The 24480-nt window shown below is 38.4% G+C and overlaps 1 protein-coding gene across 1 annotated transcript; it reads left to right on the forward strand.

Moving 5' to 3' along the window:
* Nucleotides 1-23973, forward strand: apoba (apolipoprotein Ba). The gene is made up of 29 exons (XM_079853364.1): nt 1-96; nt 530-589; nt 971-1083; nt 2995-3140; nt 3250-3397; nt 3533-3685; nt 3786-3910; nt 4726-4814; nt 4946-5393; nt 5486-5600; nt 5686-5829; nt 6006-6211; nt 6877-7081; nt 7183-7362; nt 7462-7665; nt 7786-7953; nt 8037-8242; nt 8427-8609; nt 8704-8834; nt 9914-10124; nt 10310-10482; nt 10571-10746; nt 10862-10983; nt 11250-11623; nt 12238-19821; nt 20051-20162; nt 20254-20283; nt 20381-20567; nt 20649-23973. The coding sequence occupies exons 1-29, from the start codon at nt 45-47 to the stop codon at nt 21867-21869; spliced, it is 13266 nt and encodes a 4421-aa protein (XP_079709490.1). The 5' UTR covers nt 1-44; the 3' UTR covers nt 21870-23973.
* The last annotated feature ends 507 nt before the right edge of the window (nt 23974-24480 follow it).

Here is a 24480-nt window from a genome sequence, read left to right on the forward strand (position 1 = left end):
AGTTAGTGAAAAAAACAAAGAAAGAGTTTTTAGTGACCATAAAGATGGACACTAAGTTGTGTCTATTACTCCTCCTCAGTGCACATTTATTTGCAGGTAAGATTTTTATTTATTACTCTTTTATAAGTTTTGACTATATATACATACTATACATTTGTACTCTATGTTTGTGCTATCTACATCTTCCCCTATTTTAACAATTACACCTATTTGCCAGATTCCCCTTTTTTCTTATTTTTCATCCTATTGTAATTCTTATTTGTATTATTAGGTCTTTTTCTTACTCAAATTTCTAAAGAAAATTTCTAGTAATTATTATGAAAACAGATTATACAAAGTTTAATATATTGCAGTGTTTGAATTGAAGTCTAGAGATTGTTCACTGTTTTTACATTTAAGTTTTATCTGTTTTTCTGTCCTCCTTTCTTAGAAGAACTCTGTAGTTATTGTTTACTGAGATTTGCTGTGTTTTGCTAAATATAAAGTTGATTTAATTTATTCAGCTACTGCTTTTTATCTGTCTCTGTAGAAGCATATGCTGAGGTAGTTGAGGAAGACAGTGGAGAAGAACAACCATCCATATGCCCATGTAAGGAGGAACCAACACACAACATGCTGATTATCTTAGTTAGTTGTGACCTATAATATTCTATCTGCAACCAATCAGGATGAGTTTCTTTAGTCTGACCAACTGTGTTACTATCGGCTGCAGAAGATAGCAGCACTGAACTCTGGTACATGGTACATGTGTATGCGTCTAGAATATTGAATCAGAGAGGTGCCACTCTGTCAACAAATGGTCCAAAGGTCTTCCGTTCATCTGATTATTTAGAACTGACTCTTAAATACTGCAGAAGTCATCATAAACACTAATCATGTGAAACCAGGCAATTGTGAAATAATTGCAATAAAGTAATTTTTATCACTGACATTATAATGACAATTACTGAATGCTTTTTTTCTTTTCAAGTGTCTGCAAGGTTCAAAAACCTCAGAAAATATGTTTATCAGTATACAGCCGAGAGCAAAAATGGTGTGACGGGTACAGCTAACCTCAGGAATGGGCCAAAGATCTCCTGTCAGGTACAAACATTTTCCTTAAAATGGCCTTAAAAACCTCTTTTTATATAAGGATAAGGATACACTACCGCTAAAAAAATTAGGGTTGGTAAGATTTTTTTTTCTCCAATGCTGCGTTTAACAGAAAAGTGAAGTGATGAATTTGCTAGTGAAAGGAGCTGTAGAATCCATTCCTACGACCCACAGCAAGTCAGGCTTTTACAGCCGCTACTTCCTCGGTCCAAAGAAGGATGGCGGCCTCAGGCCCATCCTCGACCTCATTAATCTGAACTGCGCCCTAATGAAATGGCCATTCAGGATGTTAACATTGAAACAAATCCTCTCACAAGTGTGCCCAGGGGATTGGTTTTTCTCAGTGGATCTGAAAGACGCATACTTTCATATCCAGATAGCCCCCCATCACAGACCATTCTTGAGATATACATTCTTATCAGTATACGGTCCTTCCATTCGGACTTTCACAAAGTGCATGGACGTGGCCCTCTCCCCTCTGAGACAGAAAGATGTACGTGTCCTGAATTACCTCGATGACTGGCTCATTCTAACCCAGTCGGAGGCCGGGCCAGACGCTCACAGATCCGTGCTCCTCAGCCATTTGGAAAGCCTGGGACTCAGGATCAATACAGCACTGTCTTCCAGCCAGCAAATCTCGTTCCAGGTAGCAGTTCTCGATCCAGCCCAAATGGGGGCCATGCTCATGTCAGAAGGAGCCTTTACGATTCAACGGCTCGTGGCATCTTTCAAGGTTGGGTTCTCACTCCCCCTCAGAAAGTTTCAGAGGATGCTGGGCCTCCGCATCACCACTACTGCTTTACTGCTTTACATGCAGCCCCTACAGTACTGGCTGAAACCCTGAGTTCCAGCCCACGCATGGCATCTCGGATGCCTCCGCATCAGGGTGCATCACGGCTGCATCGTGGCCCTGACCCCTTGGAAGGACCCTCGTTGGTTCCATCGGGCGTGGATCTGGGAATGGACTTGGTTGGGGAGTTCTATGCGAGGGTAGGCCGACTTCCGGATCCTGGTCAAACGCAGAAAATGCTTCATATCAACTGCCTGGAAATGCTGGCAGTCTTTCTGGCCACCAGAACCTTCCTGCCAGATCTGAAAGGGCACCATGTCTTAGTCTGGTCGGACAACGTGGCAGTGGTGTCCTACATAAACCACCAAGGTGGACTCAGATCAAGGCCTCTGTACAAACTGGTGAGATGCCTCCTATTATGGGCACAACCCAACCTGCGCTCACTGAGAGTGGTGTACGTGCTGGGCAGACAAGCTATCCCGGGGCTACGTGTCCTCGGGAGAGTGGGCACTTCACCCCCAGATGGTTTGTATGATCTGGAGTATCTTCGGGAAGACAGAGGTCGACCCTTTTGCTTCTGAAGACAACTCTCACTGCCCAATATAGTTCTTGAAGGACAGGGACGCGCTGGCCCACAGCTGGCCCAGCCTTCCCCTATATTCCTGTGGCCGGCCAGTCCGTAGGCAAGCACAACCTGGTTGTTCGTTTTCTCAAGGTGTCTTGGAGGCTAAACCCGCCCCGCCCTCTCACGGTTCCTACATGGGATGTGTCTACAGTCCTCAGGGCCGGTCTCTTCAAGCCACTCCAACTGGCCGAATTACGGCCCCTTTCCCCCATTTCGGTGGGCTCTGGCGGGCTTTCTCCCAATAGGTTCGTGCAGCTCTACTGTTCAACCATTGGTTTAGTTTCACTGCGTTATTCTACAATCTGTAATAAGAGAAAAAGGAGTTTTCCCATTGCGTCTAGTGATGCAGTCGTTCTCAGGAAACCGAGGTCAAGTTAGTAACCGAGTACGTTTCTTTTTAAAAAAAATCTTACTGACCACAAATGGTAGTGAGCGGTAGTGTTTAAAAATGAGAATACTGGATGTATATTTCTCTGTCCACCATCAGGTTGAAATTGAGGTCCCACAGACGTGCAGCTTTGTCCTTCACACAACAGAATGCATCCTGAGCGAGGTGTCAGTCATCGACGCACAGGGTCAACCTGTTTACAGACAGGCTGCTGGAGCTGAGGCCTTTCAGGTTGCCATGGAGAAGTATGTGGAACAGCCAATAATATTTGGGATAGAGGAAATACCCCTAGTTCCTTCAGTATTGTCCAGTATCATATTTCACTCAATAATACTTTTTGATACCCCTTTCCAGGAACCCTCTGAATTTTGTGGTGGAGCAGATAACCAGTGTTTCCATTTATCCAGAGAAGGATGAGCCAGAAAACATTTTGAACATCAAAAGAGGAATCATCTCTGCTCTTCTCGTGCCAGTCCTGGAGGGAGAACACAATAAAAAAATGGTGAGATTAAAACAAAAATTTAGAGTAGACACACAAATTTTTCATACATTGTATTTTTGTCATATGTAAAATACACTTATTTTTGATACTGTGGGGTTCAAAAGTCTGAAACTTCTCTGTTCTTACCTTTTTAAGAGCACAGTCCATGGCATGTGCAAGACTGATGTCACAGTCAACTCACGGAAGGACATTGACACAGATGTCACTGTAGTCAGAGATCTGTCGGACTGCAGCCATTTCTCACCTCACAGTCTCCCCACCAGCCCCCTGTCTCTCTTGCCTGGCTTGGTAGAACACACATGGCTTATTTCTTTCAATACCCATTCTTTCAAATCCATCTCAATCACAAATGCTACTCATACAACTTAACTGAAATTTACTTTTGCAGAATGGTCTTATCTCGAAGCTAATCAGCAGTACTCAGACTTGCAACTATCAGTTTGACAACAGGAGAAAGCACATGACTGAAGCTCAGTGTACAGAGAAGCATATCTTCATCCCGTTCTCACATGAGTGCGTAATCTCTTCCCATAAAGGCTTTGTTTTGGATGCCTGGTTACTGACCTGATCAGAAATGGATACTTCACCCAAAAATTCAAAATTCTGTTGTTAATACTCATCCTTGTGTCGTTCCAAATGTAAGAATATTTTGCTAACGTTCCCATTAAGTTTTAAAAACATTTCTGAAAGTTCTCTGAACGTTTTTTTAAACGTACCAACATTAAGGGAACATTCCATTTTATCATTTTGAGAACATTATGGGAATGTTTCTTTTGAATGTTCTCTGACCGCTTTGAAACATTTAAAAAAACATTACATGACTGTCCAACTAAAACATGAATGATGTATAAATAACCTTTATGTGCTATCAATTTGAGACCAGATAACTCTATTAATGTTACTGGAAAAATGTTTGCTCATCATAACTTTGAGAGAGAACTTTGCCAGAACTTTAGCCAAAGTTTTGAGAACGTTCCGTTAGCTGGGTGAATGGTGACCAGAAATGTCAAGCTCCAAAAATGAAAAAAAAAAGCACCATAAATATAGTCTATACAATAAAAATCACTATATTGTGCTGTGTTATATTATATTATTATTATTATATTATAGCTTTATGAAAGCAAATTTAAATCGTTATTCACAGAAAGTCTTTTTTTACGTCTTAGCTCTCTAAACTCATTTTCACAATTTGAATATGCACATATTTAAAGTGGCTGCATTGTGATTAGTTATGTGACAAAAAAAGGATGATGACATCATAATTGATGTCAAACCTGGCATAACCTATATAATGTTAATGAACATCAATGTTATAATTTCTCCTACAGGGGGCAGTATGGTATCTCCTCAGAAGTAAAACAGAGTCTAACCCTACAGGATTCAGTGAAAATAAACAGCAGATATTTCAGTAAAGATGGTGAGTAGCCTTAAGCTGTTAGAATGTAAAATAGTTTGCTTTACTTTGTATTTTAGAAGATTTTGAGAGGTATAGAGGTGTGATCATATGAATAAATATACAAATTCCCTCTGTATTTTTCTTCTGAACAGACACTCTTGAGAAGAAGCTCTTTTTAGAGGAGGTGGAGGACAAGCTTCCTGTTCAGTCAAAGGATGATGTGCTTGCCACAGTGAGAGAGCTAAATACACTTAGCAGCTCAGGAAAGAGTCAACAGAGAGCCAGCCTCTTCCACAAGTTGGTGTCTGAAGTCCGTGGCTTGAAAAATGAAACGCTTTCTGGAGCTGCTGATGAGATGATGAAGATCTCAGAGTGGCTTACATGGCAGACACTTTTCCAGTGTGGAACCAATGAATGTACCAGTGCCATCATGCAGATCCTCAGGACTTCTGATGAGTCAGTCAGAGAGGTGGATGCTATAGTTTATGCTTTGAGTCTCTTACCCCAGGCCAGCCCTCAGAGGGTTAGAGACATGCTGAGCATGGCCCAAAACAAGCAAAGTAAAGCCATCATGTATGCTCTTGCCAACACTGTGAAACAGTAAGTGTCAGTGATGTTTACTCAGTTAGCATAGGTCAAAATTTTCTGTTTTTAAGTGGAATTTTAATGGATAAATGTATATTTTGCACCAGACTTCCTCAAGACCAAGCAACGTCAACACCTGAAGTGAAGGAAGTAGCTGAATTCATGGAGTTCATGCTAGGTGATTGCTCTGGAGATGAAGACAGCACTTTCCTTACATTAAGGGTACATCTAACTCTCTATCCATCCATCTGATGCATATATAATGAACACAAATGTCTAAATATTAACCAAATTATTTATTGTACAGGTTATTGGTGTCATGGGAAAGTACATGGAGAGATTCCCATCTCTGAAGTCTTCTCTCCTAAATTGCATGGGCCAGACATACGCTTCTCTGCCAGTACAAAAAGCAGCTATCCAGGCTTTCAGACTCATGGAAATGAATTCAGAAGTAAATCAACTCATGTTAAGATTTACAGCAGCATTTAGATTATTCCACTCATTCCAGTTCTTAAATGATGCATCGGTTACTCAAATAAAATCAGTTCAGTACTTTAATTTAAAGTGAAAAACAGTATGATCTGGATTCATTCTAAAGCATTTGATATTTCGATTTGTTGTTACTAGGTGAGAAGTGCCCTGATACAACAGTATGAGAATACAGAGGCACCAGCACAAAAACGCATTGCAGCATATCTGATGCTCATGAGGAACCCTGAGGTAGCAAACAAGGTGCTGAGAACACTTAAGAGTGAGCAAAATGAGCAGGTTAAGAGCTTTGTCTCCTCCCATATCACCAACATATTGGAATCAGAAGATCCAAACCTGAGCACGTATGTACACTAATATTTCCAATACTAAATGTGTTTATTATTATGGCCTTCTAGTTCAAAATGATTTGTCTTGATGTTTTCGTTGGAAGCAGAAGCAGAAAATGTGCTCAGGATGTAGCACAATGAATGTTCAAAAGTGTTTGAAGTTTTGGCCATGTTGTATTAAGATTAAAGATGTTACCTCTTGATGACAAATTCCCAATTCTTTCCTCAGACAAAATAACCCCAGTCAAGATAACCCCAGTCTTCATACTTTTAATCATTTTTAGGAATGCACCAATATTAAAATGCTTTGTAATTATTTTCATGTTATTGCAGATAACTGATAACTTAAAATTCTATATTATTTTAAATGAATCATAAAACACTTGAAACTAAAATCAGTTGTTTTAAATGCTAAGTGAATTTAGGCATCATAACATAAATTACATTTAACAGTGTTATTAAATCATTAGTGTTTTTAAAGATAAACTTGAAGTGAGTGTTAGATTATGGCAAAGGTATCCACAATTAATATCCAATTGATAATCCACAATTGATATCAAATATTATCTGTTACTTCTACTATCATCTGATATTTATAACTTAAAAAAACTATGACCGATATGGCACTGATATATTGTGTATCCGTAATATATATATGTATTTTTTTTGTCTATGTTTAGAGCAAAGGACTACATTCTTAAAGCTGTACAAGGGGATGCAAGCTTTAACACTATGGACTTCACAAAGTTCTCACGCAACTACAAAATTGAAGTCCCTCTGGTTGGCTCAGTAGAAAGCAACATGATTTTTGATTCTGCCAATTACATGCCCAGAGAAGTCATTTTAGCCACCACACTTGACAATTTCAATGCAGAAATACTGGAGGTATAAGTTTATCATAAAATCAATATTTTAAAAAGGCTTGATATTTTTTGTGTGCCTATATTTTCCATTTTTATGAATGCATTTGATCACTTCTTTCTCAGATTGGCCTTGAAGGTGAAGGCTTTGAGCCAGCCATTGAAGTTCTTTTTGGTGAAAATGGTTTCTTCCCTGATACGATCTCAAAAGCCATGTACTGGGCCAATGACAATATTCCATATCCCATCAAACGGGTTTTGGATAAGTGGATTTCCCCACTAAGAGGTAAAAGGATGAAAAGACAGGTAAATATCTAAAAATCTATTCTATCTCAAATCTTTTAAGTGTATAATGAATATCCATCTGAATAAAACATAATGCTTAAAAATATCTTCTCCCTTAAGGTCCCTCAAGACATCATGAGGAATATGGAAGAATACTTCTCAGAGTTCAAAAAACGCCTTGAACAGATCGAAGATGCTCCTAAAGGCCTGGCCTACCTGCGGTTTATGGGAACAGAACTGGGATACTTGAAGACCAATGAGCTCAATCTCATCATTCAGTACATTAAACTATACACAGAAACATTTAAGTCGATGTCTGTGAATGTAAGTGTTATTCATAGACTTTGAAAGTATGGTATTCTAAATGCATTACCATAAAAATCTCAGTCTTCATCAACAAAATTTTACTGTAAATTTATGTGTGATATTCTCTTGCTATTGCAGTTAATGGGAAAGCTGATATCTAGCTTAGAGAATGAGGTTTTTGTCCACTATATGTTCCTGGACAAGGCCTTTACACTACCTACATGTGCTGGTTTTCCACTGAAGTTTTCCCTATCTGGAGTTCTGGCCCCTGGAGCCAAAGGAGGCATGACCATTGACCGCATGATGGTAATCCTTCTCACTAGTGTACATTTTGTCATGTCACAATTAAGTAGTAATATTATTCATGTTTTTTCTGTTTTTATTCACAGCAACAGCTTTCATTTATGCCATCTGTGGGAATGGAGTTTGTTACCCAAATGGGTGTTTATATCCCAGAATTTGTGGTAGCTGGGATTGAGACACACACAAACATGTACCATGAAAGCGCCGTTAATGCCAAGGTCACTGTAAGTGACAGTCAGATCAAGCTCTCCATCCCTGCACCACAGGGAAACATCCAGCTCTTCGGCATCAGGTAGGCCATCTAACCTCTCAGTATCATTCATTTACTGTTTCTTATCAGATGCTTTTTTTACTATGCATTTATACTTTTACATACTTATACTCAAGGGTCACTTTTTTCTGTACATTCAGAATGATATTAAAGATTCAAATGGAACATAAAGAAAAATATGTTTCTTCTTTCTCTTCCACAACAGTAACAAGTTGCTTTCAGTGACCTCCACTCAGACTAAGATTGTCCCCTCCATGGTAGAGGACAGGACTGACTCAACAGAGTGTAATCCCATCTTTCCTGGGATGAATTACTGCACTATTTTGCGCTATTCAAATGCAAGTTTAACCAATAATGCCCCGTACTATCCTCTCACAGGAGAGACAAGGTGAGAAACAAGTGGATGTACAGTATGCAAACAACTTATTTACTTCCATGGTTAATGCACTTAAAAACAATAACAGGAAAAACTTTCTTTCCAGGCTTGCTCTGGAACTTCATCCTACAGGAGAAGTGCCTGAGTACACGGCAACGATTGCCTATGCATTGCTGAGGGAGGGAAAAGAGGGGCGCCATAAAGTCGACTCTGTGAAAATTGTTCTCAAGGCTGAGAGTAAGTTTTCAAACAATTTGAATGACATCACTTCTTTCTTATTTTATTTCTAACAGTGGCATTGAACATTTATCAGTGCTTTAAATTTTTTGCAGCTTTAATATGTTTAATATGTTTTCTATCTACAGGATATGCTTGTGTTAAATGTTGTCAAAAGTTATTTTTAACAGATACACTACCGTTCAAAAGATTTGGGTTAGTACGATTTTTCTTGAAAGAAATTAATACATATATTCAGCAAGAAATTAAGTTGATCCAAAGTGACATTAGAGAGACATTTATAATGTTACAAAAGATTTTTATTTGAAATAAATCCTGTTAATTTCTAAGTTTCTATTCATAAAAGAATCCTAGAAAAAACAGTTTCCACAAAACTTCTAGCACAACTAGTTTCCCTACTGATAATAATAAGAAAAAAATAGTTGAGCACCAAATCAGAATATTAAAATTATTTCTGAAGGATCATTTGGCACTGAAGACTGGATTAATGTCTGATTCAGCTTTGCCATCACAGGAATAAATTACATTATAATATAAAATAATATAAAAAAAAAAAAAAAAAGATTTTAAATTGTATTTAAAAATATTTTATAATATTTTACTACTACAGCTACTATTACTATTGATAATTAAAAACAATTATAGTATATTTTATATTATATCACAATATTACTGTTTTTAATGTATTTTTGATCAAATAAATGCAGACCTCTTTCAAAAACCTTTGAACGGTATGTTTAGTGTACATGCATTAAATATGTAGCACCTCTACCTTTTGGGAAAATGGAATGGAGCAAAGATGAGGATGAATCATCTTGCACTACACAGATTTTGTCCAGTCAAATTCATCCGCAAGTTATCAAGTAACAAATCATGGCTTATGGCTGTGGTGTAAATATAACCTATTTGCTATTTAATTGAAAGTATCTCAGCTCAGTAAATCATGTGCTTTTTAAAAAACACTAGTAAAAACAGTTTATGAAAATTAAAAAATGTATTTATTTGGTCAAGATTGCTTGCATTTCAATGAGTGTAAGCTGTCAAGTATATAATAAAAAATAAGTTCTTCTTATTTTAAGGTGCTGAACCGACCGAAGCCACAGCAGTTGTGAAATACAATCGCAATAAGAACATCTTCACCACTGACCTTCAGATCCCTGATTATGACCTTGAAGCTGGCATCAAGTTGGCAGTTACAGATAGCAGCGTTAAAGGAAAAAAGATGCGTGGTATTACAATTGATGTAACTAACAAAGACATCCCACAGCTTTCACTAGTTGGGCATGCCAGGTACAGTATAAACAATTCGTTTTAAAAAAAATATTATTTAGTAAACACTCAGTAGTCAGAAAAAATATTGGAACACTGCAATCCCATCAGCATTATGGAGACTTTTATTTTAACATGACATATACAGTACTGATATGGGAAGTGTCATTTGATGCTAATCTGGATATGTGTGTGTTTCTGAGAAGGCTGGAGTCTATGAGGGATGGTCTGATTGAGCTTCAGTTGGCAGTGCCAGCACTACAGATGGACACCTCTGCCACTGCCACCTTAAAGAATAATAATGGGCTCATCCTGCAGCTTGAAACAGCCTTAAACATGCCGGAGACAACATCTGTGCAGAAAGCCATACTCCGATATGGTAATAAAGCACACATTGCTAATGAAGCAAACGTTCCTGGAATGAATTTATCATTGAGTTTTTAATGATTTTCTTGGTGACTTTGCAGATAATAATAAGGTTGAACTTGAAATGAAGTCAGATATAAACTCTGAAGTTGAGAAACTTTTTCCAAATATGGAGGAGTACCGTAGCAAGCTGCAGGCAAGTATTGATGATATCCTTGACCAGAAAGTCACCAAGACTGACATGAAACTTCGTCACATTGTTTCAAAAGGGTTAGAGGTAAGTGCATCAAACCAAACTTGAGATTTGTCTAAATTGCATGTATTTTACCATTTGAATATTTTAATGGCTTTGCTGAAGATGAACATTTCATAATTGGTCCTTCTATCCCAAGGCAGTGAATATTTGGCTGGATAAATTGTCGGCAGGCAGTTCATTTGTGGACATACAGAGGAGCAAGAGAAGCACCCCAGAGCTCATTTTGCCATCTTTGCCGGAAAAAATATATCTTAAATCGTGAGTGACACTATTTGTTACTTTTTACATAAAAATAAATATCTGCTGATATAGGGGAGGCCGGTCTAGTTTTCACATGAGGAAGTCCCAAGGGTGTATATATAGACCACTAATGTAATGTATTACATTAACATTTTATATAATATAATGAAAATACAGTGATGTGTGTCCAAATTTTAGACTGGTAGTGTTTATATGTATGTATATTATATACATTGATATTGAGCTTAAACTTTTTTTTCTCTTCATGTTTTTGTCATGTTCAGTGATTCACTGATGAGATACCAGTTCAACAAAGGCAGAATCTCCATTTCACTTCCTCTTCTCCTGGGAGGAAAGTCATCTGCTGAACTGAACATCCCTCCCACCCTAACACTCCCACAGATTCAAATTCCTTTCATTGGCCTGGATATTCCTGAGAAAAACTATAAGATTCCATCATTCACAATTCCCCGTGCTTTGGACTTCTCCTTGCCCATGTTAGGTGTAGCAGAGGTGTCTGTCAAGATGAACAGCAACTTTTATGACTGGGAGGGTTCCATCTTAGGGGGAAACAACACTGTTGACGTTCCCAGTTACATTGCTAAGTACAAAGTGATGGCCAGCTGCCCTGTGACACCCCTGTCATACAAAATTGAAGGTATTTAAGTCATCATAACTCATCACAAAGGGCCAGATTTATTAACATCTTGCATCAGCGCAAACCCTCTTTTGTCATTCAAAAACTACTGTAAGGATTTGCTAAAGACATGCAGTGAAAAATTAGCACTGAAAAGGCGTAGACACAATTATTTTTGCAGCTGACCTTATTGCATATGCATTTGTTGGACTTTCCCTTTCAGATGCAAAATTTATATGGGAGGAGATTATTGAATCATGCAAAGTGATTTACTAAGGTTTGCGCTATTCAACTTTCTAGTATTTGCGCCATTATTTACCGCCCAAAAAAAGCATGTCTTAAACCAGACTCTAATTTGCGCTACTCTTGGTAGATTGCAATGGTTATTATGGAAATGATAAGCATGACTTCCATGAGCAGCATCTTTGTTCTTTAATTTGCGTGTTTAGTAAATCTGGCCCAAAGATGACTGTCATAATGACGTCTTCAGTTTATTTGAATTTATTTTACTTCTATTACATTCTTCGGGACATTAGAACTTTGTTATTATTATACTTATCACATTTTATTAAATTATTAGTTAATTATTTTTTTCATTATTTATTAAATATCGATTTTTTTTTCTCTTCACATAGGTATGGGCATGATCACTGGTAAAATCGATGATACTCTGAAGTACTTTGTAAATGGATCCATCAGTCATTGTTTACTTGAAGCCAGCCTGAGTGCCTTTGAAACTATGAGTATGGCTGATAAAATCAGTGGTAGGACCAACTACAGGATTGAAGCATCTAGTCCACTTGGTCTGGACACCTCTGTGTATTATTCGGCTCAGTCAGCTTCCACGAGTGATGAAGTCATTGGAGATGGAAACTTTGATGGATTTATCAAGGTAGGCTCTCTCTATGCCAACTCCACCCTTAGCCAATCTTATATCTACAATATGCTCAAAAGAGAAGGAAAAGGAGAGTCCACATTGAAGTTTGACTCCTCAATCATCCAAGGTGAGAATGTGATCAAAGGATCCTACGTCAATGGAGAGCTGTCGCTTTTGTCCAAAACAAATGCACAAAATGATGTTCTGAAGCACGTGGCAGAATTAAAGCACAAGAAAGGCCAGCTGTCTGTGAAGTCAGATGGTAGCATGACTGCACTTGGAAAAGCGCTCCGCTGTAAAGCTGAACTTGATGTCACAAGTGAAGAAGCCAGACTGAAAGTTGAATCCCAGGCAGATGAAGCAACACATCGTGCATATTCCCTCCTAACTGGATCCCTAAACAGTAATGGCCTTGAAATTAACATAGAAGGTTTGCTGAATTTTGAAGATGGACGTGGGTCACACAAAGGCACACTTACTTTTGGAGCAAATGGCTTGACCACCAGTTGCATGACAACCATTGAGGGAATTTCTTTGACTTTTGAAAATAACTTCAATGGTGGTATTGATGGCGATGGAGCCTCCATGTCTCTTGTATCAAAAGGATCAACACAGGATAACACAGTTGAGCTCAGTGCGGAGGGTAAGATATCACCCAAAGAAGTGTATATAACCAGTGTTTTTAAAGGAAACGCCTTTGATGGAACTGCAAGAAACACCATGAACTTTGGTATTAATAAGCAAGGACTGAGTCTGTCTAATACTATGATGGGTACCTTACAGAAAATGAGATCGGAGTGCACACATACCCTGACTTTAACGTTATGGACCTTGGCTTACCGCTCCAAAATGGACAATTTCATCTGTGATGGAGCGTCCTACAACCATGACATTAAGATTAATATGAGGCCATTTATTACATCGATAAGTGCTAATAATGAACTTGAGATTTTGGATTTTGGACTCAGTGGTGACGGCCACCTTAAAATGGAGCCATTTAAGATGGACGCTGCTGGAAGCCTCAGTGGGAAGTATGGGGAAGAGGATAACTTTAAGCACAGCTGTGAATTTACTTATGCAGAGCTGGCAGGCACCATCAAATGTGATACAACAGCAAAAGTCTTTGATTCCCAGATAAGTAACAACTTCGACTTGGATTTTGCTGGACTGTCTTCTGTTATGAACAGCAAGACACAAATAAATTGTGAGTCTTTACGTCTTGAAAATAACATTCGCACAATGGCCATGCCGTTTAGCCTTACAATTGATGCCATTTTGAACAGTGATGGCACTGTGAAGTTTTATGGCAAGCACAGTGGTCAGCTCTACAGTAAGTTCCTTTTGAAAGCTGAACCATTGGCCATTGCTAAGTCCCATGAATGCAGAGCTTCTGTTGTACACATGTTCCCAAACGGAGAGTCAGCTGAAACGCACATTGAAAACAAGATTGACAGCTTTCTGATACCAAATGAACAGTCTGTGGAATGGAAGTTTAAGTCAAAGCTAAATAATCATGCATACAACCAAGATGTCAATATTTACAACAAAGAAAATGAGATGGGGGTCCAGTTCTCCGGAGTGCTTCAAACAAATCTTTTGAACACTGAAACAATATCTAGTGATATTCCATTAGACAATCAAAAGTTTAGTGCTTCTGGGTTTGTCAAGTATGATAAGAACAGCGACTGTCACATTATTTATTTTCCATTTATCGAGAGCTTCCCTGCTGCCTTTGAAAGGATGAAAAATGCAATTCTTCATCAATTCGAATCCCTCCAAAACTACCTCAACAGTTTAGATATCAATGGTTTGATAGGTCGGTTTAGAAACAAGTTGGATGAACTCCCTCAAAAAGTAAATGACATTATAGTGGACATGGACCTAGAGAACAAAGTCAACAATGTCAAGAACCAGCTGATTTCCTACATACATGACTACACTGTATCAATAGATGACCTTGATGCATATGCTGAGGAATTTAAGGAGGCTTCTAAAAAGAAAATTATTGATTTAGCGACCAGGATTCGGGATCTGATGATTCAAATCAAAGATAGCATTGAGAGTGGATCGTGGGCCAATTCTGTCTCTGACTTTTTGACGCAGATTGAAGATGAACTTAAAGCTTTTGATGAGAAATATGAAATAACCAAAACAATCATCAGAGGCATTGATGGTATTGAAGATATAATAAGACAGATTGATTTACAAAAGCTGCAGGACAGCAGTGCTGCTTGGTTAAAACAACTGGATGCAAAATATGAAATCAAAACCAAACTTCAGGAAAAGCTGAGCGAAATGAGAAAGATTGTTGAGACATTTGACATTAAGATGTTACTTGAAGGTCTGAGAGACTATATAATCTCATTTGATTTGACTGAATATGTGGAAGAACTATCTGATCAAATCCCATATGAAGACATTGAGAGAGTGTTGGATTCTGCAAAGGATGTCATTGTCAACTGGATAGAGGAGTATGAAATTCCAGAGAAAATCAATAGAGTTTACTTGAATGCACAAGAGCTTATTTTAAGGTATGAAACTGACAAGAAAATTGAAGTTTTTGTGGAGCAGGCCATTATATTAGTCAAGCAGTATAGAATCCAAGAGCTAGTGCAGGCTGTAGTGGATACTTTAAAATCTATCCAGTTTGAGTACATCTCGGATAAGGTTTTGGAGGTCTTGGATAGAATTACTTCTCTTTTAAAGCTGATGGATTTCAAACAGATTATAGATAATTTAAATGAGCACATTATCTCGATCATAAAGACATTAAGAATTTTTGATTACAACACATTTGTTGATGAAGTAAATGAAAAAGTAAAGAACATAGTCAATTATATTAACAAGCAGATAAATGAAGTTTATGAAATCCCACTAAAAATAGAGGCATCCAGAGAGTTTGTAAAAGAGATGCAGGTGACGGTTATTGATTATTTGGAGAAAATGAAAAATACAAGGATAGCTGAAGTTTGCAGGAATATTATAGATGTAATTCACACTACTGCATATAAAGACATAAAACTGAAGATCCAAGACATTCTCGAAGATGTTAGGCAGAGAGTCAGTGACATGGACATCAGAGATGAAATCTTGGTTTACTTGGAAAGGGCAAGTGTTGCTTACGTCAACATGATCGAATACATCTCATCACATTTCATAAAACTCATTGATGAAATTAAGAAGATGGTTGAAGATAAGGAGCTCCTCAATCAAATCACTCAAGCTGTGGAGGGAGTTCTCAACGCTCTAAAGACGGCAGAAATTGACGTATCCACCTTTATTCTTCCATTCACAACTCTGGAGGTTCCTGCCTTTAAGATTAAAATGGCAAGGATACATGATATTACAATTCCAGCAATGATAGCAATACCAGGATTCACTATCCTGGACATGTTCAGTCTTCCTTCCATCACAGTTGACTTTGAGAAAATCAAGCAGAGCATTATTGACTTCATTGACAAAGTTCGCCAGATAGAAATGCCAGAAGTGGACCCTGAAGCCATCTTCGGGAACTTACGAGCTCTTTATCTTTCCGACTTGCCTGATTTTACTTTCTCAGAGATCACTCTGTCAGAGATCAAATTCCCAGAGATCACTGTTCCTAAACTAAAACTGGATAGTTTTGAGATCACCATGCTGACAATCCCCGAAGTCAAAATCCCTGAAATTCCATTTGAACCATGTCTACCAGCTTTCGGGAAACTTTATGGAGAATTCAAAGTAGATTCTCCACATTATACATTGATGACATCAGCAGCTCTTGAGAACACTACAAGAACACCCAAATCCCCACAGTTTAAAGCTACTCTGAACTCAATGGGAAAGTCAAGCCTTGAATACCTTGACTATACTCTGAATGCAATGTTTCAAATTGAAGCTCCAAAAATGAGAAAAATGGTTATTAGTGAGACTGTGAAAGTTAGTCACATGGCCCTTGGAATTGATCATGAGGCTTCTGTTCTCTTAAGTGGTCCTTCAGCAGAAGCAACAGCCAAAACAGCTGTTAAAGTCATCACTCATATATACACAGCTGATTTAATTAACAATGTAGGCATTACTTTAAAAAATGGAATATCTGCAAATATGGACACAACTTACACGCATAATCTGAACATACCCAACATAGATGTTTCCAGTCAGGCTATAATAACCAAAACAGCAGAGGCTCGCTTTGAATCAGGGATTATATCCGTGACCATTGGAACAGTGGGAAGTGGAAAGTGGTCTCCATTAAGTCCATCAAGGACCATCAAGTCCATTGATGACTATTCTGATGAAATTACACACAAGAGCAATTTTGAGTTCACTGTCAACGCTGGCACAGCAAAACTCAATTTTGATGGAGAAACAAACAGCAGAAACCTTAAGATGAAGCAGTCAGTTAATGCAGAATCTGTCATCCTGAGTCACATTACTATTGATGCCAGGGCTGAGACTGAGGCTCCTTTCATTAAGGGCAGTGTTTTGACGCTTAAAGGAAAGGCTCAAATGGAGGATGTCCGAATGGAAATAGGAATTTCACATAACGCTGAGCTTATTGGAAAAGTGAGTGGAAGTATATCCAATGCATGCGAGTTCTTGGTTCAACCATTTGAGGTCACACTTGATTGCAGGAATAAAGGTAACTCTAAAATTATCTTGCCCCTTAAGCTGACTGGAAAAATCGATCTCCAAGATGACTTTGGATTTACCTTGAACTCCAATAAGCAACATGCTTTTTGGGTAGGTCTGGCTCGCTTCAATCAGTACAAATACAAACACAACTTTACTTTGGATAACAGTGAAAATGAAGCTGGAATCTATGCTTTTGTTGATGGTGAAGCCAATCTTGACTTCTTGACTGTTCCACTCAGTATCCCAGAAATTATGATCCCATACCTGGATATGAAAACACCCAAAATCAAAGAGTTTTCTCTTTGGGAAGATTATGGTCTGAAAGATCTTCTGACCACTCCTCAGCAATCATTTGACATTGATTTCAGGCTCTTGTATCAGAAAAACCCAGACAAGCACACATTTGATCTAAACCTTAAACCAATCTACGAAGCCTTCAATGAGAATGCCAAGATCTTGAGTCTGCAATTTGAACTCGGACGAGACCACATTTTTGATGCCCTCACCAATTCCTACAACAAAGCCAGAATTCAGAATGAAAAGTACAAAATTGACACATCAAACCAGCCGCCAAGATATTTCACTGTTCCTGGATATACCATACCCATACTAAACATTGAGGTTTCAGCCTTCCGAGCCGAATTACCTGCATTTAGTTATTTCATACCCAAGGAGGTTAGCACACCAAGCTTTAAAGTTCCTTTGATGGGGTTTTCAGTGCCATCATACACCCTTGTGCTTCCATCTTTGGAGCTACCTGTCTTGCATGTGCCTGAGACGCTTCAAGACTTGACCCTACCCACATTTACAATACCTGAAATTCAGAATAACATCATGATACCTGCATTTGGAAATATGACCTATGAGTTCTCAATCAAATCTCCTATAATAACTCTGAATGCCAATGGTGGCCTGTATAATCAGTCTGACATTGTCATCAAGTTTGATGTCTCGTCAATATCTGTGTTCGACGTCCTAAAAGTTAAACTTGACGGTAGTACCACCATCAATAAAAGGAGAGGTCTGAAGATGGCCACAAGCCTGTCCTTGGTACATATGAGTGCTGAATGTAGTCATGAGAGCACTGTGAGCCTCACAAAGAGGAATATGGAGGCTTCCTTAACAAACCTAGCTAAAATTAAGCTTCCAGTTTTTACGATGGACCTAAATCAAGGGGTTCGTGGTAATACTAAGTCTAAACCAAATATAGCCTCTAATGTCAAAGTTAGCTACACTTATAATTTACCCATAATCGAAACGCAAGGCACTGGAAGCATTGATCACAATTTTGCTCTCGAGGCACTGTCATCCTATTTCTCTTTGGAGAGCACTTGGAAAGGAACAACAGATGCAACCATCATGGAATGTGCAAATCTTGCTGGATCTTTGGACAATGAAGCAACTATTTATGTGAATGCCAATGGTCTTCGTTCCACACTGAAAACTGATGTAACCTCTAAGGTCTACCACCAAAAGGCTGGTTCCTGGAATATGGACGTCACTAAGAACCTCGCTCTTGAGGCCACTCTGCGGCGTATTTATGCTACTATGACTTATACAAGCACTAATGCAGCTAGTATTGCTTCGTTTTCAACAAACGGAAAGCAAAATGTGAGGTTGACGCTCGAGTTTGTTCCATTGACAACTTTGTCAGCCAATCTTGATATTGACTTATCACAGCCGAGTAACCTCGGTCATGCTGGCATAGTGCAGAATGCAGATCTTTCCATCACTTCAGACAAGCAAAAATTACTTTGGAGTGGCAAGGAACAACTAGCAACGCTGATCCATTCCTCTGATCTGACACTATCAAACGATCAATCTGAAATCCGCATGGAAATGTCTGAATCCATTGAGGGGAATGTTGCATTCCTGAAGTCAATCAAATTGCCAGTCTACCATAAGAGTCTATGGGACATATTTAAATTTGTTGAGGTCACCGGTACTGACCAATTGCAGTTCCTCAATGTTTCGACTGTTGTGATATACACCAAGAGCATGGAGGGAACACTGTTTGCGCTACCAACAAAATTGTTTGAAAATGGTGTGACGTTTAATATCCCGCAAACAACAGTGAGCATTCCGAATTGGTTTAAAGAAATTCCACAAATGATTAGACAGGTTGATATGCGATTCGAAAAGCCTGACCTGCCTGATTATATCTCAATACCCCCAGTTATAGCTGTTCCAGAGTTTACTGTACCTTTCACTACTCTCCATGTGCCGTCCTTTGTTATTGATTTGACAAATCTAGAAATCCCCAATGAGATCAGTACACCTAACTTTGATATCATTTTGCCTGGTTTACCAAAAGTGGAAATCCCTAGCATAAATGCTAAAACTAAGTATCTGAAAGACAAAATGGCCCATCTGTTTGTCAGTTTGCCAGAGTATGAAATCACCATCTCACCATTTAACCTTCCCAAAGCATTCGATATTGGCGAGTACCCAATACGTCTGGATGACATCACAAAAACACTATATCATTTTGAATTGCCAACTATTATCATCCCTGAACAAAAAATCGAAGTCCCAGAGATATCACTCCATCTCCCAGCTGGTGTGTTTATTCCAACCTTTGGTGCCCTGTCAGCCACTGTCAAAATGTCTGCCCCAGTTTACAACAATACATGGACTGGAAATATAGAAAACACAGAGTCAGGAATTGTTTGCACAGTGAAGTCCACTTGCACATCCACCATGGTTTTCCTGGAGTATGACTTGGATGGTAAGTTTAAAAGACTTTTGCAAGTTCATATGAATATTTATCAGCACTTTATAATAACTTTAACAAACATAATATTACATTATATACTTCTAAACAAACCAATAAATATGCATGTATATTTTGTGTGTATATATGATTGATCTGTCAAGAATTTTGCAATATTTCTCAATTAATATTATTAATTAATTAATTAATTAATATAATATTCTATTTCACATTTCATTTTTAGTGATTGGCACCATCATTTTTGAGAATGGAGCTCTGGGTCTAGATGGAAAAAGTACCTTCACCCATCGTGATGTGAATATAAACTGGAAGCATGACCTTAGTCAGAATCTAAGGTAAGAACTGAACAACACATCAATTTCTCAAACCTACATATTTATAAATTCTCCTGTCATAATTTCCTAATGATTTTTGTTGTTTCTCTAGAATGAAACGTGAAGAATCTTCAGTTCCCAGGTAATCGCTTGAATTTCTGTTTTATAGGCTTTGTTGTGCATTAAGCATTGCAAAATTGCAATACTAATGTTACTGTGAATGTGTTTTTACACCACAGTCCTTCACGTCATACACTGGGCATTGACATTGCAAGCCAGACCTTTGCTGACATGAGCTTTCGCTATGCATCGCACAACAATGGAATCACGTCCTCGATATCCTCACCAGCAGCTGGTTTCATTGGGTTCCAGTTCACTAGGAGGTCACCATCTCAGTTTTATGCGAAACTGTTCAGCAGATATTTGGTAAGAGAGTGATAATCTTTAGTCAACAATTTATACAACTTACTTAAATATTGTAACAAAATATCTGCAATGTTTATCCAGTCAACTCCTGGCAAGGACACAGACCTGATGAGTTTTAAGGTGACTTTGAAGAACTCTGAGAAGTTGAGCGTTCAGGTTGGCTATCATATCAATGGACTCTCAGACATGATTAATGGCCTTAAAGACAGACTTCCGTCTATCATAGCAGCTCTTCACAAGTTTATCAACCAGTACCACATTGATCACCTTGGCATGGACCTGAACCGTGCTGCCCTAAAACTGAAGAATGCACTCTCCAACGGTATCGACAGAGCTTACCAGGAGATCCCGCGTATGATTAATGCTCTACAGACCTCAGTTGAGCAGCTCAGACAACAGGGTAAAAATATGTGGAGGATAACACTGGAGAAATTTCCCCAGATGGATCTTCAAGAGTTGAGTAGAAGGTTCTTCAGCAGCGCCAATGAATACCTTCAGAAGTATGAGTCAAATATGCGGGTTCTCTTGGACGCTGCCATGAAGTTCTTAAAGGACACAAAATTCCACCTGCCAGGTCTGGAGGAGAAGCTTACCGGGCAAGAGTTGTACAATAGGACCAGGCAGTTCATTTCAAAGGCAACTGATAGAGCTACTACAAGTTTTTTTAGTCTCATGGAAGCCATTGCTGACTCCGTTTCAGGTAATATCAACAAAGTAGAATTTACTCTTCCTGGTACCACTAAGGTTATTAGTGGGAAGAACATTTTGAAAGATCTAAGGTCTGCCATGAAATCAGCGAAGGATCAGATTATGCAGGCAATAGAGAGATGGGATAACTTCAAATTGGAGAAGGTGTTCCAGGACATGTTAAACTTTGTCAGCGTTTACATCCAGAGGGCAGAAGTGTTCCTAAACTCTCTCAGGACTGAAAAACTGGAAGACATTTCCTCACACATCAATGGGATTTACAAAGAGGCAGGGAACTTACAAGTTACACAGAAGATTCGTGAATGGATGCGGGAGGCTAAAAAAGGTTGGTCTGAGCTCAGAGACTTTGCCAAAGGTAAAGTCCAGGAGCTGTACAATGAAATATCCATGGAGAATCTTAACTCAAATCTGAATGATCTTCTCATGGTAGTAGAATCACATATCAATAGCCTGTTTAAGAGCTATCTTACATTTATGAAGTCATTGCCATCATATACAGAGCCATACGTACGGGTTTCAAACAAAAAAACGGATGTGGATATTCCTCTTCCTTTCTATTGGAAATCTTTTAGTGAATGGCCCAGCATGGCATAAACCTTTTATCTAAAAAGTTTGCAATAGAAATACATTTTCTTCTGTTCGTTATTGTGTTCCTCTAAACACTGTATGAAGTTGGAAATTCTACATTTTAAACTTGACTTTAATTGTAGTTAATTAAAGTATAAAGAATATACTAATGTAAGGAATGTCTGTCTTGGTGAACTGGTTTAAGAATATAATTAAGCTAAAATGATTTTGGAAACTTGTATTTAAGGAAATGTATAAATAAAAAAAGCTGCATGACATTACATAAATTGCATATGCAATGTGCAAAGATTATTACAGGAAGTTTTTACATAATCAGATTACTTTGGAGTTCTTTTCATCTACAAATCCTTTAAAAAAGTCTTTACAGTTCTCCAACATACTGCTTTGAACTTGTGATCGTGTTTACAGCCTTTGGCCAAAAGAGGGCGATGTCTTCATGACAACAAACGACTGCACGGCTGTGGATTTCACTTCTTGCGTCTCGCAAGATCATACATGGTTAACCAGCCGTGCTGTTTCACTCCACTCAGTGCATGGCCACACCAGTCTAATAGAGTAGGTTACATTCCCACCATATACTGCCCCTGGTTACCTGGTGGGGAACAGTTCCCTCCTGTTGTTATTTCATATAACCTCATCAAAAGAGCCCCAAAACAATTGTTGCTAAGCAGAGAGACTGCCACCTGTTTGGAATCTGGGCCTGTGCTGTGTTCAAGTGCGTGCTGCTTTTCCCACACCAGTCTTTTCAGACAAGGTTAGAGGTCATCAGCACTGGAGTGGGGGTGTAAAGGATGTAGGCCTCATTTGGCTCTTCTCCCACCTTTATTTTTGGTACCTGCATGAAACATTCAGAACATCAGTTTTTTCTTACAATTTGGCTGTCAGAATCACTCCAAACTAAGCATATCCTTGATGTTTAAGCCCCAAAAATGCCTCATCACTCATCATGCATCAACACCTGTGCTCTTTAGGAACTTCCTGTTAATATTTTGACAACAACTTTGCAGTGTAGTACACACTGCACTGTATGGGACTACAGTAGATGTTGCGTTTCTGTTTCAGAAAGATTCAAATATCAATTTTTCCATCTCATATAACAGATGGATAATATATTTGCCATTGATAGCTGATGCAGATGTACTTTCTCTCACTTATCATTAATATTGTGAAAACTATTTGAGAAGTTTTAAGAAGTATGCCAATTAGGTACACGTGTAATAAAAGCATAAAAAGCATTTCCATATCCATTTCTTCAGGATGTGACAATTCTAATTTTGTCTTGCCAAAAGTACTATCAACGTTAGTGCATCTGCTCCTGGAATAAAGGGAAATACGGCAGTAGTCTGCTACCATAGTCATGATGAAGTGCTTTCTTAGGAAAGACGTTTTCCATTTCTCTTGGCTTTCGTTCATTCACTTGTCAGAAGTTTAACGTAACACTCCGAAGAGTATGCCAGTTATTATTTATCCATGGATACTTGGCAAAACAACTTAGTTGATGTTTCACAAGTAGCTGAGTAGCACAGCGTAGCACAGTGTTTTCCGAAGGATGTCCAAAAGGAAGCAGCGAGCAAATTGGTCACTGTCCCATTTTTTCCCCCTTACTGCTGGGGATTCCCAATCCCAAGATTCATATATAATATTTCTGCCTAAAAAGTGGAAAAGGTAGGCTATTTAAACAAATACACTGAAATAGTGGCTGATGCTGTGAATGAAAGGTAGGCCTAGTTTGTTGGTAGTTTTATTCATGGTTGTCCATCATTGTGAACCCCCAGCATGTGAAAATGAACTTCAGGATATGGAGAATCAGCCTCCCAGTTGTGACCCCCAGCATTTTCTTAGTGTGTGATCACCCAGACATAACATATTGCTTTTTCTTAAAAGACAGTGTTCATACATGGGGTTGGTTAAAAGTTCAGTGAAGATTCATTCTTTTTAAAGCGTGCATGAATTTGACCCTTAGGTAAATCATATTTTAAACAAGAATGTACACAACATTGTAAAGGACATTGGCCTAAAACAAAATCAGTAGCCACCTGCTATCTTAACTGATGATTCAGGAAAAAAAAATTGAACTTACACTGATAAAGACATGTTTATTTTATTGCAATAATGCAAAAAAAAAAAAAAAAATCTATTTGAAATCAGTATTTTTTTTTTTCTTATTTTCCCATTAAAAAACAACATAAACCTTACATGGAAAGCAAAATAGGATATTTACATAAACATATAAAAATACTGATAAGTAGCAAAGTAATAAGCCTAAACAAAGCATTGGTGTTTGTCTGGTGGCTTCGGTAACTCGAGCACAGATGTTAACAAGACATATTTCATAACAACATCCCTGATTGTCAAATATCCCTGAGCTGGTTCAGTGCCAGCACTAAGTAATTTAATTTCTACAGAGGAGAAGGCTGACAAGTGAAAACAAAATGTCAATGATTTACAGGGTGCGTAAAAGGCAATAAAACACACGCTGCTCTACGCCGCTCCACCATCCAGACCTGCTACAGCTGGAAGAAGGCTGGAAACTGATAAAAATCACATGGACGGATGATTTCATGCTCCTTAGCTGTTTTGCTTTTCACTTGACCTTCTTACAGATCAAATGCTGACT

This window comes from Squalius cephalus, assembly GCF_949319135.1.
Source record: "Squalius cephalus genome assembly, chromosome: 20".
In the NCBI taxonomy this organism is placed as follows: domain Eukaryota; kingdom Metazoa; phylum Chordata; class Actinopteri; order Cypriniformes; family Leuciscidae; genus Squalius; species Squalius cephalus.